Source organism: Triticum urartu, chromosome 5 (genome assembly GCF_003073215.2).
Source record: "Triticum urartu cultivar G1812 chromosome 5, Tu2.1, whole genome shotgun sequence".
Lineage (NCBI taxonomy): Eukaryota > Viridiplantae > Streptophyta > Magnoliopsida > Poales > Poaceae > Triticum > Triticum urartu.
This window is the reverse complement of record NC_053026.1, coordinates 475,475,744-475,490,060: the sequence shown is the minus strand read 5'-3', so window position 1 is coordinate 475,490,060 and position 14,317 is coordinate 475,475,744. Positions and strand designations below refer to the sequence as shown.

General features: G+C 45.7%; 5 protein-coding genes across 7 annotated transcripts; all 5 read left to right on the top strand.

The window, feature by feature from the left end:
• Positions 1 to 214: 214 nt before the first annotated feature.
• LOC125556354 (auxin-responsive protein SAUR50-like) lies at positions 215 to 1,022 on the top strand. 3 transcript variants are annotated; one of them, XM_048719107.1, is made up of 2 exons: positions 215 to 623; positions 660 to 1,022. In XM_048719107.1, exons 1-2 carry the CDS (start codon positions 315 to 317, stop codon positions 702 to 704), a joined length of 354 nt encoding a protein of 117 aa, XP_048575064.1. In that variant the 5' UTR covers positions 215 to 314; the 3' UTR covers positions 705 to 1,022. The 3 variants fall into 3 exon arrangements, with proteins under 3 accessions (XP_048575064.1, XP_048575063.1, XP_048575061.1); XM_048719106.1 differs by having other exon boundaries at positions 216 to 626; positions 663 to 1,022; XM_048719104.1 differs by having other exon boundaries at positions 216 to 1,022.
• Positions 1,023 to 3,909: 2,887 nt separating this feature from the next.
• Positions 3,910 to 4,746, top strand: LOC125556353 (indole-3-acetic acid-induced protein ARG7-like). The gene has a single exon (XM_048719103.1). The coding sequence runs from the start codon at positions 3,988 to 3,990 to the stop codon at positions 4,378 to 4,380; it is 393 nt and encodes a 130-aa protein (XP_048575060.1). The 5' UTR covers positions 3,910 to 3,987; the 3' UTR covers positions 4,381 to 4,746.
• Positions 4,747 to 6,006: 1,260 nt separating this feature from the next.
• LOC125556352 (auxin-responsive protein SAUR50-like) lies at positions 6,007 to 6,948 on the top strand. Its single transcript, XM_048719102.1, has one exon. The coding sequence runs from the start codon at positions 6,092 to 6,094 to the stop codon at positions 6,584 to 6,586; it is 495 nt and encodes a 164-aa protein (XP_048575059.1). The 5' UTR covers positions 6,007 to 6,091; the 3' UTR covers positions 6,587 to 6,948.
• Positions 6,949 to 8,662: 1,714 nt separating this feature from the next.
• Positions 8,663 to 9,494, top strand: LOC125556351 (auxin-responsive protein SAUR72-like). Its single transcript, XM_048719101.1, has one exon. The coding sequence runs from the start codon at positions 8,747 to 8,749 to the stop codon at positions 9,137 to 9,139; it is 393 nt and encodes a 130-aa protein (XP_048575058.1). The 5' UTR covers positions 8,663 to 8,746; the 3' UTR covers positions 9,140 to 9,494.
• Positions 9,495 to 10,931: 1,437 nt separating this feature from the next.
• LOC125556350 (auxin-responsive protein SAUR50-like) lies at positions 10,932 to 11,697 on the top strand. Its single transcript, XM_048719100.1, has one exon. It carries the CDS (start codon positions 11,017 to 11,019, stop codon positions 11,404 to 11,406), a length of 390 nt encoding a protein of 129 aa, XP_048575057.1. The 5' UTR covers positions 10,932 to 11,016; the 3' UTR covers positions 11,407 to 11,697.
• The last annotated feature ends 2,620 nt before the right edge of the window (positions 11,698 to 14,317 follow it).

Here is a 14,317-nt window from a genome sequence, read left to right as displayed (position 1 = left end):
AAAGATTCAACGAGTAAGGCACAAGGATTTATTCTATATGCACAATAATTGTCCAACTAATCTCCATCTGTTTTGTTTCTTTTTTTAACGGAATGGTCAGCAAAGTCTTTTGCGTATCCGTGAAAAACAAAACATTCGGGTCGCTCTCACTGGCTTCAGATTTCAAATACGGCCTTTCGATCGACAAACCACGTTTTGGCCAATCCCCCTATATAAATCGTTCCACCCCTTTCCTCTCCACCTCCCAATTCCAAGCTTGCTACAAATTCTTTGCAAATTTGCAACTAGCTATAGCCTGTGAGGTTTTGTGCACCATGGGCATGGCTGAGAAGAGTTCGGTGGCAAGGAAGGCCGGGTTGATCACCAAGACGCTAGACCGGTGCCGGAGCACGGTGGCGAGGAACAAGCCAACGGAGGGCTGCTTCTCGGTGTATGTCGGTGTAGACAGACAACGGTACATGGTGCGGACGGAGTGCTTGAGCCACCCGTTGTTCCAGGCGCTGCTGGAGGAGGCCGAGGAGGCGTTTGGGTACGCGGACGCGGGTCCCCTTGAGCTGCCCTGCAACACCGAGGCGTTCGCCAAGGTGCTGGAGAAGATCGAGGAGGAGAAGCAGATGGTGGCGCGGAGGAGGCACAACCTTCTCAGGGGAAACTCCTATCGGTCACTTGGCACAGGCTGGCCTATGATCGTCAGCCGGTCGTAACACATGTCTTTGGATTGGATGATGCCGAGTTGATGAGCTTTGAGTTTCTGTTGAGCTCGCATTCTCATATTATCATGTACACAGTTGAAAACAACCTTAGCTCCCGAGTATGGTAAACAACATTACCATAGACCGGGCAATGTTAGATATTTTTCCTCTTTATTCTTTTTTCAATTTCTGTGAGAAGGCAATGTTAGATGTTAATGTGTGTTCTCCTCCTAAGTTGTAGCAATTGTATGTGAAAGTGGTATACAGATACACGATAGAATTTGTAAGTTTTGTGATGATTATATATGGCGTAATATCGTAATTTTAAAATATGTACATGCAGTCCTCCTGCATGGTTCAATTTTTTTTAAAGTAGGATCGCACACTTCAATTCATCTCACAGTCTGTGTTTCTACCGTATTTTGGAAAAAGGTGATTTAGGTGAAACTATGCTAACATTAATCAACCATAGTGTTTTCTGTACTTGATCCATTCACAAGTATGTACTAATTTTCTATCCAAATTTGTTTCAAATCCATTTACTCACAGGATTACCGAGGCTGGTCAATTTTTATCCAAATAGTGCAAAAAGACTTGTGTCTCGACGCATTGATAAAAAAGAGTTTGTACAAGCCCAAAAATATGGGTGACACCCAGAGAATTACAACATGATCCCACTAAACGGTAGGCATCGTCCCCTTTTTAGCCGTTGGCCATTGCCTAGAGCTTCCGGCTTGATAGTGTCGAGGAGACTCTCTAAGCAGAGTAGAGTGTTGTCCAAATTGACCGTGTTTGCTTCCAGATGCATCATGACACCAACATGATGATTGAGGGCATGCCCTTCGTAGCAGCGTTCTGGATGGAGTGACTTGCTTGTTGCCACTAGTCCACATGTCGACCGGATCCAAGAGAGCACCTTGTTCCACAATATGCACGAGAAAGAACAACTGGTGAGAAGGTGTGAGGTTGTCTCCCTCGACTAGTCGAAGCACATAGCTATGTGCATTTTGTAGGTCGCGTCTCGCCAGTCTCTCGGTTGTCCAATGTCGTTCTTGACAGGCAAGCCACATGAAGAAGTTGACCTTGGGGGAAGAATGGCAAGACTTCCAATTCAACTTCCAGGAGTTCGAGCTGACCACTCCCTGAAAGAGGGCATCGTAGCAGCTCTTTGTGGTGTATTGACCGTTCGGTCTCCAACGCCACTTGAATTACCATCTGCATGACTTGGATGTATGCCATAGGGCCACAGGGCTCAGGGGCCCCTGATGTTCGAGGTCCAACGATGGCCAATCAAGGCCTCTCTGACGGTCTGCTGTTTCAGTGCATAGTGAGACCATAAGAAGGAGCTTAGGTAAAAATTTAGAAATGTCATGACTGTCCAACCAGCGATCCTCCTAGAATAAGGCATATGCTCTGTCACCAATCACCATCTTGGTGGATGAGGCGAATACCTCATGCTCACCATGGAAGAATTGGAGGTCTAGACCCCTCCATGGACCGAGGGGTCCGTGCGCATCCTCCACAACCAACATACCCTGAGGCTAGTCGTCGCTATGCTAAGGTCCAGGATACCCAAGCCGCCAAGTCCCCAAAGCAGAGTGGCTTCCACACCTTAAACCAATTGACATGGGAGCGGCTGCCTTGCATGGCCGCTCTGCGAACCAGAGAAAACCCCTCGGGATTTTTAGATCTCAAAGCAACGCCGCACAGCCTCCAAATATGGAGGCTTGCGGGCTTGATTTGGAGCAACCTCCATAAATTATGACTATCCAGAGTGGGATGATGACTATGCAGCAGCATTTTCATCCAAAATCGTCAAACAGGCTGGTTATTATAGCGACCAGACACATATGAAGACTCTGCTAGAATTGCTCTTAAGCCAGCTGACATGGCAGTGACTGCCTTTCGTGGCTGCTCTGCTAACCAAAGGAAACCCCTTAGACGTTTTAAATCTCAAAGCAGGAATAGAAACATGTTTGCTGCCTAAACACATGGCAGTATGGCACACCAATGAAGGTTTGGCATATTAAGTGATTTAATATTAACAAAAAATAACAGCAGACGATGACCAAAAAAAGGGAAACTCGGTTATATTCATATGGCTAAAAGAAATGCAAAGCACAAATGAACAGTTGTTTAGTAGATGTTGTAACCGAGAAGATATACAGCAACCGGCCATGGTTGTTCCATGGATTGATTGAATAAAAGGAATAGTTACTGATACATCACAAGCAACCAAAGGGGCTCACATCAAGCTTCAAATCTAATTTATGCTCACTGTTACGAGGGAAGAGAACACAAAGATACGACATTGGGTCAGTTTTCATGTAACCTGATGTGTCCACAAGACATTCGCTCCCTGAATGTCTCTGGGCAATGGCAACTAAAAGATCAGCAGGCTCAAGCAATAAGCTCAAGACACAGCACACACTCACCTATAGTACTCCTAATTAAATCTAGACAAACGCTATCCAAACAGGTCTAGTTTGTGCATTAAGATCTAGGTGTCAAATTTCGGAGTGCTGATGACGTGAAGTCTCAGGTCTGAACCCATCAAACAAAGCCTCCCTGGGCACGGTCGGTTTGGAGCGTTGCATGCGCCGTTGCTACTGCTAACCTAAACAACTCCGCTTGTGGTTGGGGAGTTTGACACCTCAAAACTAACCCCAAGCATGTAGCAAGCGCTGGGCAGAGAGTATTAACTAATCCGCGGCTAAATCAAATGCATTATTTGCCATGACGTCACGCCATTGGCCCCCTCCCTCCTCCAGCTCCTACCTCCAAGTCGATCATGATGAAATGATGTCACATACGCTTCCATAATCCACAGTCGCGGCTAGCTCCTCCCCTAGGTTAACCTTCCAAGGCAGCCAAATCACACTCTGAATCTCTGATTAACATATCATTAAGCATGATTACCACTGTACGCGTGTATCATGAAAGCGTATTATAATGCAAATGCTGCTAAAGCAACAGGCTGTATCCTTCCAAAGATTCAACGACTAAGGTGCAAAGGATTGATTCTATAATGTGCAATAATTGTCCAACTAATTCCATTTCTTTTTCGAACAGAATGGTGAGCAAAGTCTTGCATATTCGTGAAAAAGAAAGCCTTTGGGTCGCTCTCACAGGCTTCAGATTTCAAATACGGCCTTTCGATCGAGAGACCACATCCTGCTTGACCCGCCTATATATATATATATATATACCTTTCATCCCCACCTCCCAATTCCAAACTTGCTACACCTTCTTTGCAAATTTGCAACTAGCTATAGCCTGCGAGGTTTTGTGCACCATGGGCATGGCTGAGAAGGGGTCGGCAGCAAGGAAGGCCGGGCTGATCACCAAGACGCTGGACCGGTGCCGGAGCACGACGGCGAGGAACAACAAGCCGGCAGAGGGCTGCTTCTCAGTGTACGTCGGTGCGGGCAGGCAGCGGTTCGTGGTGCGGATGGAGTGCTTAAACCACCCGCTGTTCCGGGCACTGCTTGAGGAGGCCGAGGAGGCGTTTGGGTATGCCGACTCGGGGCCCCTTGAGCTGCCCTGCAACACCGAGGCATTTACCAAGGTGCTGGAGAAGATCGAGGAGGAGAAGCAGATGTCGGCTGGGAGGAGGCATGGCCTCGCCAGGGGGAACTCCTACCGGCTGCTCAGCACCGGCCGGCCTGTCATCATTGGCCGGTCGTAGCATGTCCATTTGTATTGGATAGGATGATGGCGAGTTGATGAGCTCTGAGTTTCTGTTGAGCTCATGTTCTCAGACTATCATGTACATATTTGGAAGCAACTTCAGCAATTCCAAGTATGGTAAACAACATCACGGTATACTAGGCAATATTAGATATTTTTCTTTCTTACACTTTTTTCTACTTTTGTGAGAAAGCACTGTTAGATGTTAGTGTGTGTTCTCATCCTAAGTTGTAGTAATTGCCGGTGAAAGTGTTATACAGATAGTCAGATACACAATGGAATTTGTAAGTTTTGTTATGACTATGTATGGCATACTGCCATAATTCCACAATAGAATCACACACTTTAATTCATCTCACACTGATTGCAAGCTGGAGCGTCTCCATACTATGTTTCTCAGAAAAAAGTGATTTAGACGGAACTATACTAACATTAATAAACCATACTATCTTTCAGAAGTTCATCTGTTATGCAAGTATCACAGGGCCTCCACTTGACAACTCGTATGTCCAATTCTTAAATCTCAAAGCATGAATAGAAACTTGTTTTCCGACTAGACACATGGCACATCAGTGAGTTCGGCATCAGTTAATTAACTGATCTAATATCAACAAGAACTAATAGCAGACTAGGACCAAAAAGGGGAAACTCGGTTATAGTCGTGTGGCTTAAAGAAATGCAAAGAACAAATGAACACTTGTTCGGTAAGATATATAGCAACCTGCCATAGTTGTTTCATCAACTGACTGATCGAATAAAATGATGATTTTCGTAATAATAACAGATACTATATCACAAGCAATCAAAGGGACTGACATTAGGTTCAGAACCCTAATTTATGGATACTCCTACATGGGAAGTTAACACAAAGATACGACATGGGGCTCGTTTGCATGTCAACTGATGTGTCCACAAGACATTGGTCCCCTGAATGTCTCTAGGCAACGGCGGTTCGGAGTTCAGCAGGGCTCAAGCAATAAGCTCAAGACACACCCCACACACGCATCAAATACTATTAAACACTATCCAAACAAGTGTAGTTCGTGCATTATTAAGATCCAAATGTCAAATTCAGTGTGTTGATGACATAAAGTTTCAAGTCTGAACCCATCGAACAAGCCTCTACGAGCGCCTAATGCTAAGCTAAACGACCCTTGTGGTTGGGGAGTTAGACACCTCAAAACTAATCCCAATCATGCAGCAAGCGGAGGTCAGAGAGGACTAATCAGATTAAACCCGCGACTAAATCTAATGCATTATTGCCATGACACCACGCCAGTGGCATGTAGCTAGCTCCAAGTCGACCATGATGGCATGATGTCACACAGACCAGCTTCCTTCACAGTCACAGCTAGCTCCTCCTCATTAGGTTAACCTTCCGAGGCTGCCAAATCGCACCCTAATTAGCATACTAATAAGTATTAGTACTGTACTCCCTCTGTAAACAAATATAAGAGTGTTTAGATCACTAAAGTATTATAGTACAAATGCTACTAAAACAACAAGGTGCAGTTCCAGTGAATAAGGTGCAACTCTTGATTCTATATGTGCAATAATTGTCTCATTAATTTCCATCTATTTCCCTTTGTTCTTTAGTGAGTGATGAGCAAAGTCCTTTTGCGTATTCGCGAAAAAGAGAGCCCTTTTGGGCCACTCTCACGGTCTCACCAGCTTCACATTTCAAAACACGGCCTTTCAACCAAGAGACCATGTCTTGGTTGATCTGTCTATATATGTCATCCCACCTCTCTCCTCCAATCCCCCAATTCCAAGCTTGTTCTACATTAATTGCAAACTTTTGCGACTACATGGCCTGTGAGGTTTTGCGCACCAAGGGGATGGCTGAGGAGAGGTCGGCGACGGGGAAGGCCGGGCTGATCACCAAGGCACTGGACCAGTGCTGGAGTACGACGGCAAGGAACAGCAAGCCAGCGGAGGGCTGCTTCTCAGTGTACGTCGGCATGGGCAGGCAGCGGTTCATTGTGAGGACGGAGTGTGTGAACCACCCGTTGTTCCGGGTGCTTCTGGCGGAGGCCGAGGAGATGTTTGGTTACGCAGCCACAGGGCCCCTTGAGCTGCCCTGCAACTCTGAGGCGTTCGCCGGGGTGCTGGAGCAGATCGAGGAGGAGATGCAGATGGCGGCGGGGAGGAGGAGGTACGGCCTCCCCAGGGGGAACTCCTACCGGCTGCTCAGCACCGGTTAGACTGTCATCATCAGCCGATCGTAGCAGTACACTGGATTGGCATTGAATGATGCCGAGTTGATGAGCTCCGAGTTTCTGCTGAGCTCGCATTTTCAGACTATCATGTACACATTTTGAAGCAGCCTTAGCATTCCCAAGTATGATAAACAACATCATCATATACTGGACAATGTTAGATATATTTATTTCTTCTTCCTTTTTCCATTTTTGTGAGAAAGCCAATGTTAGCTGTTCATGTGTGTTCACCTTATAAGTTGTAGTAACTGTCGGTGAAAGTGTTATACGGATACATGATATGATTTTTCAATTTGCGATATCTATATATGCCATAATGGAATAATTCCAAAGTAGAACCGCACACTTCAATTCATCTCAGCACAGATTGCAAGTTGGAGCGGCTATGTTTGTAATACATAATTAGATGGAACTACGCTAACATGAATCAACCATAGTGTTTTTGGTAGTTCATCGGTTATGCAAGTATCTACTGATTTGCTATCAAAATTTACAGAGCCTTAACTCATATAAACCAATTTTTAAATCTCAAAGCATGAATAGAAACATGTTTGCTGACTAGACACATGGCACACCAATGGAGATTTGGCACCAATTAATTAAGTGGTCTAATATCAACAAAAAACTAACAGCAAATGAGCACCAAAAAGGGGAAACTCGGTTATAGTCGTATGGCTTAAAGAAGCACAAAGAACAGATGAACGGATGTTTAGTAAGATATATAGCAGCCGGCCACGGTTGTTCCATCGATTTTGATCGAATAAAATGATGATTTTCATCTACATACTACAACATCACAAGCAATCAAAGGGACTAACATTAGGTTTCGAACCCTAGTTTATGGACACTCAGATGAGGGAAGAGAACACAAAGATATGACATGGGGTTAGTTTTCATATCAACTGATTTGTTCACAAGATATTCGACCACTAGATGTCTCTGGGCAATGGTGATTGAGAGTCCAACAGGCCTTTTTTTTAAGAAACACTCTCAACACGCACACGCACACACTCACCCATATGAACACACACACCTCTAAGAGAGTGAACCAATAGATCTTAAGATTGACAAAGTCGCCACAGACACATTGTTCCACTGAAAAAATAGTGCCAGAAAATATGAAATAAATTCAGGAGATGTGCGAGCACCCTTGGCGAGCACTATTGCCAAATTTAGAACTTGAACCTAGGTGAGCTGGTTCCACCACAAGGAACCTAACCATCTAAGCTATGCTTATGCTTAGTTCGCTAAAGCAATACACACCACACACACGCATCAAATACTATTAAACACTATCCACTAATACACAAACACTATCCAAACAAGTGTAGTTCATGCATGATTAAGATCCAAGTGTCAAATTTCAGAGTGATGACATAAAGTCTCAATTCTTTCTGAACCCATCAAACAAAGCCTTCACGGGCGCCGTCGGTTTGGAGCGTTCCATGCACTGTTGCTAATGCTAAGCTAAACAACCCTTGTGGCTGAGGAGTTTGACACCTCAAAACTAATACCAATCATGCAGCAAGGCCAGGTCAGAGAGGATTAACTAACCTGTAGCTAAATCTAATGCATTATTGCCATGACGCCACGACATTGGCCCCTCCTCCAGCTCCAAGTCGGACATGATGGCATGATGTCACACACACGCCAGCTTCCCTCCACAGTCGCAGCTAACTCTTCCTTAGGGTAACCTTCCGAGGCTGCCAAATCGCACCCTAATTAACATATCATTAAGCATTAGGCCTGTACGCACATATCATCAAAACGTACTATTATAGTACTCAAATGCTACTATTATTAAAACAACAAAGTGCATCCTACCTAACATCCAACCAGTAAGGCGCAGAGATTGGGAGATTCTATATGCACAATAATTGTCTGACTAATTTCCATTCATTTCCCTCTCTTTTTTAATGGAACGATGTGCAGAGTCTCTTGCGTATTCGTGAAAAAAGAAAGGCTTCAGGTCACTCTCGCCGGCTTCGTATTTCAAATACGACTTTTCGATTGATAGAACCCGTCTTTGTCGATCGGCCTATATATACCGTTCCACCCCTTTCCTTCCCACCTCCCAAATTCCAAGCTTGCTACACATTCTTTGCAAATTTGCAACTAGATATAGCCTACGAGGTTTTGTGCGCAATGGGCATGGCTGACAAGAGGTCGGCTGCAAGGAAGGCCGGGCTAATCACCAAGGCGCTGGACCGGTGCTGGACCACACCGGCGAGAAACAGCAAGCCGGTGGAGGGCTGCTTCTCGGTGTATGTTGGCGCCGGGAAGCAGCGGTTCGTGGTGCGGACAGAGTGCGTGAACCACCCGCTGTTCCGAGCGCTGTTGGAGGAGGCCGAGGAGGTGTTTGGGTACGCGGATGCAGGGCCCCTCGAGCTTCCCTGCAACGCCGAGGCGTTTGCCAGGGTGCTGCAGCAGATCAAGGAGGAGAAGCAGATGGTGGCAGGAAGGAGGTTCGTCCTTGCCAAGGGGAACTCCTACCGGCTGCTCGGCACCAGCCGGTCTGTCATCATCGGACAGTCGTAGCATACGAATTGGATGATGGCGAGTTGATGAGCTCTAAAGTTTCTGTTGAGCATTCCCATTATGATAAACAACACCATCATATACTGGGCAATGTTAGATATTTTTCTTCTTCTTCTTTTTTCTATTTTTGTAAGGTAATGCTGGATGTTGATGTGTGTTCCCACCCTAAGTTGTAGTAACTGTCGGTGAAAGTGTTATACAGATGCACATTCGAACCTGTAACTCTTGTGACGTCCATATATGGCCCAATGTCGCAACTCCAAAGTGGAATCGCGCAATTCAATTCATCCCACACTGATTGCAAGTGGTTTAATGGAACTACGCTAATATTAATGAACTATGGTGTTTCTCCGCAGATCATCTGCATGCAAGTATCCACTGATTTGCTACCGAATTTGTTTTAAGTCCATTTACACACAGGATTACAGAGCCTCAACACAAATGCCAAAAATATTTAATCTCAAAGCACCAATAGAAACATGTTTGCCGGCTAGACACTTGGCACTCCAATGGAGTTTTGGCAGCAATTAATCTAATATCTACAAAAACTAACCACAGACAAGGACCATAAACAGGAAAACTCAGTTATATAGGTATGGCTAAAAGGGAGGCAAAAAATCAATGAGGAGTAGTTTAGTAGATGATGTAATCGGGAAGATATATAGCAACTGACCCAGTTGGATGTGCAGCAACCAGGGCAAGCTTAACGGTTCCAGGTATTCTTTGACCCTTTCAGAGGACTGAAGAACACCAAAGCATGGGATCAAGTATCAGTAAGGGGGAAAACAGACACTGCAAATTACCAAGTATTAAAATAAAAATTAACTGCTTGATCCAGCCTTTTCTTATTTTTTGAGTTTGCAACCAATCAGTTGAACACAAGTATCGTACAGCAACAATACTACCATAACTAAACATAGGGATATTCTCTGAATATCTAAAGACAAGGCGATAAATCATCCATGACGTGTCTCGATAAACAGCCTTTACAGCCGTGACCATGGCCTTTCTTGAATTTCTGTCTCTTTATTCTATAGCATGGAGAAGCTAGAGCCATTAGTTTTGGCTCCAACTAATACTGGTACTCCAGGGGTTCCCGAGACGTAAACTCTAACCTCGCTTTTATAAACTAACATTTTGTGGCCCCACAGACAAATGGAACCATTAGGCAGATGCAGAGATCTTCACATAATATTGCCTTAACCATTGACTAATTAATCCAGTGCTAACTTTTGGAGGACTTGAAGCACCAACAAGAGTGCATGAGCTCTAGAAAATGGGTTAAATGTCCATCTTAACTTGATCCCTCTAGAGTCAAAAGTTGGATCCATATTGTTTTCACTACCTCAAGCTTATCTGAAAAGCTGGAGTCAAGAGCTTGGTGAAACCCCTGGTAAATAAAGCTTAGAAGCAAAATCAACATATCTTAAACATAATGGTATGTAAAAGTGGATCGAACTTCCGTCAGGCAGTTTTGGAGAGGAAAAGTCTACACTTCTATAAGATGAAACTTATTATTGTACAAATGCTGCTAAAACAACAAGTCACGTCCTTCTAATTAAAGATCAATGAATAAGGTGCAAAGCTTGATTCTATATGTGCAATAATTGTCTGACTATTTTCCATCACTTTCCCACTCTTCTTTAATGAAATGATAAGCAAGTCTTTTGCGTATTCACCTTTTAAAATAGCTTTTGGGTCACTCTCATCATCTTCATATCTCAAATACGGCCTTTCCATCGAGAGACCATGTCTTGGTGGATCCGTCTATATATACCATTCCACCCCTTTCCTCGCCACCTCCCAATTCCAAGCTTGCTACACTTTTTCTTCTTTTTGCAAATTGCAACTAGTTAGCCTGCTAACTTGTGTGCACCATGGGCATGGCTGAGAAGAGCTCGGCGACGAGGAAGGCCGGGCTGATTACCAAGACGCTGGACAGGTGCTGGAGCACACCAATGAGGAACAAGCCCGCAGAGGGCTGTTTCTCTGTCTACGTCGGTGCTGGGAGGCAGCGGTTTGTGGTGCGGACAGTGTGTGTGAACCACCCGCTGTTCCGGGCGCTGCTCGAGGAGGCCGAGGAGGTGTTTGGGTACGCGGCCGCAGGGCCCCTCGAGCTACCCTGCAACGCCGAGATGTTTGCCGGGGTGTTGGAGCAGATCGAGGAGGAGAAGCAGATGGCGGGACGAAGGAGGTGCGGCCTTGCCAGGGGGAACTCCTACCGGCTGCTTGGCACCGGTCGGGCTGTCATCATCGATCGGTCGTAGGATATGCATTAGATTTGATGATGCCGAGCTGATGAGCTCTGAGTTTTGTTGAGCTCGCATTCTGGGACTATCATGTAGTACATATTTGGAAGCAACCTTAGCGTTCCCAAGTATGGTAAACAACATCATCATATACTGGGCAAATGAGATACATTTCTTTCTTCTTCTTTTTCTATTTTGCATTTTTGTGAGAAGGCAATGTTAGATCTCGATGTGTTTTCCCCTCCTAAGTTGTATTATCTGTCGGTGGAAGTGTTATACCGAAATATAAAGAATCTATAAGTTTTTTTATGTCCATATATGGCATAATGTTGCAATTCTAAAGTAGAATCGCACAGTTCATTCATCTCGCACTGATTGCAAGTGGTTTGGATCAAATTACGCTAAGATACACCTATAGTGTTTTTCCACAGATATTCTCTTACGCAAGCATCCACTAATTTGCTATCCAAATCTGTTTGAATTCCATTTACACACTGGAATCTGGATTACAGAGCCTCAACTCATATGACAATTTTTTAAATCTCAAAGCACCGAAACATGTTTGCCTGCCTAGACATAGGGCACACCGAATGGAGGTATGGCATCAATTAATCAAGTGATCTAAATGAACAAAAACTAACCACAAAAAATGGCCATGAACGGGAAAAGTCGTTATGTTGATATGGTTAAAAGGTAGACAAAAAACAAATGAGCAGCAGTGCAGTAGATGATGTAGTCAGGAAGATATATCCATTGATTGATCGGACAAATGATGATTTGGCATCTATAAGGATCGATAGAACTAATGCCTCGGAAATGGAAAAGGGCTAAAGTAATGTTAGTTTAATACATTTGGTTGGATTCGTCTCCAGGTACATAAATTTATTCAAGACAAAGCTATAGAATTAGTGCATTAATGTACAATACTGATAGCATGTGGGTTACCATTTTCACTGTCAACTGATGTTTTTTCTCCAGCCAATACCGCTTGATGCTTTGCTAGGGACATTTTTGCAGAACCGTAACTTCAGAACCAGTCGATGAGCAACCTCCTTTGATCCTGCAATCAAGGCAAGGTTAACCAGCTCCAGATGGTGAGACTGGGTGACGATGCTGCTATCTACCTCGCACTCGTCCTGCCTGCTCAACGGCCTACCGGGGCAGTCGGTCTGGCACAAAAAGGGACTAAGGCAGGGCGATCCCATTTCTCCATTGCTGTTTATCATAGCCATTGATCCCTTGCACCGGCTGTTGCAAGCTGCTGGCGAGCTGGGGCTGCTCCAACCTCTGCCGGGTAGAGAAATAAAGCTGAGGGTCAGTCTCTATGCAGATGATGCGATCATATTCGCCAACCCGATTAAAGAAGAGATTGAAACGCTCATGCAAATTGTGCACTGCTTTGGAGAAGCCTCTGGTCTGAAGATCAACCTTCAGAAGTCCATGGCCACGCCGATCAGATGCTCGGGCATCGACATGGAGCAAGTTCTGCAGAGCTTTGGAGGGCGGCTCGCCCACTTCCCGCTCACATACCTGGGGTTGCCAATCAACATCAAACGTCTTAGGCTGGTTCACCTGCAGTTCATTCTGGACAGAATCAGGGCCCGCCTAGCCGGATGGAAAGGAAAGCTGCTGTCTATAGCTGCAAGAAGAGTGCTGGTCAGGGCTGTCCTTAGCTCGCTGCCAACTTTTGCAATCACAGCGCTGCGGGTGCCAAAAAAATTTCTGCAAGAGATGGACAAATCCCGTCGCAAATTTCTTTGGGCGCAAGATGAAGACTTGACTGGCGGCAAATGCAAAGTAAATTGGTCCAAAGTTTGCTCGCCTACAGAGTACGGTGGCCTCGGCATCCTTGACCTCTCAAAATTCAGCAGGGCCCTGAGATTGAGATGGCTATGGCATTCTTGGGTGAGCCCAGAACAGCCTTGGGTGGGGATGGAAGTGCCTTGCGATGGGAGCGACAAGGCGGCATTCAGGGTAATGACAATAGTCACCATCGGTGATGGTTGCAAGGCTACCTTTTGGGAGTGTGCCTGGGCTAGTGCCGAGCCTCTCAAGACGGCCTTCCCGCGTCTCTACAAACACTCGAGAAGAAAGAACAGGACTGTGCAGGCAGCTCTGCGTGACAACACTTGGATCAAGGACTTAGCACATGGCAACGTTAACCCTCTCCTCCAAGAATTCCTAACCTTGGAAAGACTGATCAGAATGGCCAGAACGCGTATGAGGCAGGGGCAGCCTGATGAAATCAAGTGGAAATTCACGGCCAGCGGGATCTATAGCACGTCGTCAGCATACCAGGCACAGTTTCTTGGATCGGTTCAGGCTCCGTTCAGAAAAACCGTGTGGACGGCTTGGGCCCCTGGCCGGATCAAAATCTTCTCCTGGCTGTTGCATCTGGATCGGCTATGGTGCAACGATAGGCTGCAAAGAAGAGGATGGGAAAATCAATACTTCTGCCAACTTTGCCTTCGACACCTTGAAAGTTCAGTGCATCTATTCTGGCGCTACGAGCTGTCTCTGAAGATCTGGGAGAAGGTGGCCTCGTGGCAGGGCTGCTAGGCTGTGCAGCCAGGTCTCTGGTCCTCCCTTCAACGCTCAACACAGATCATGGACACGATTATCAGCAACGCCGCGACGGGAAGTAGGAAGGGCATCAAAACCATCATCTTGCTGGTGCTTTGGGAAATATGGCTGGAGCGGCACCACTGCACCTTCAGAGGCAAGGTGGCGCAGCAGACAGACATCCTGGCTGCGATCAGGCGCAATATCGAGCTATGGCGGCAAGCTGGAGCCCAGTGTCTTGCACTGCCATTTGCAGAGCCACCAGCGGGGATCGGCTAAGACGCAGCATCACTTCACCTGGCCGGCTGCGCCTCTTTCCTCTTTCTTTTCATTTCTTCCTTTGATCTCTGGATCACCCCCCATGTAT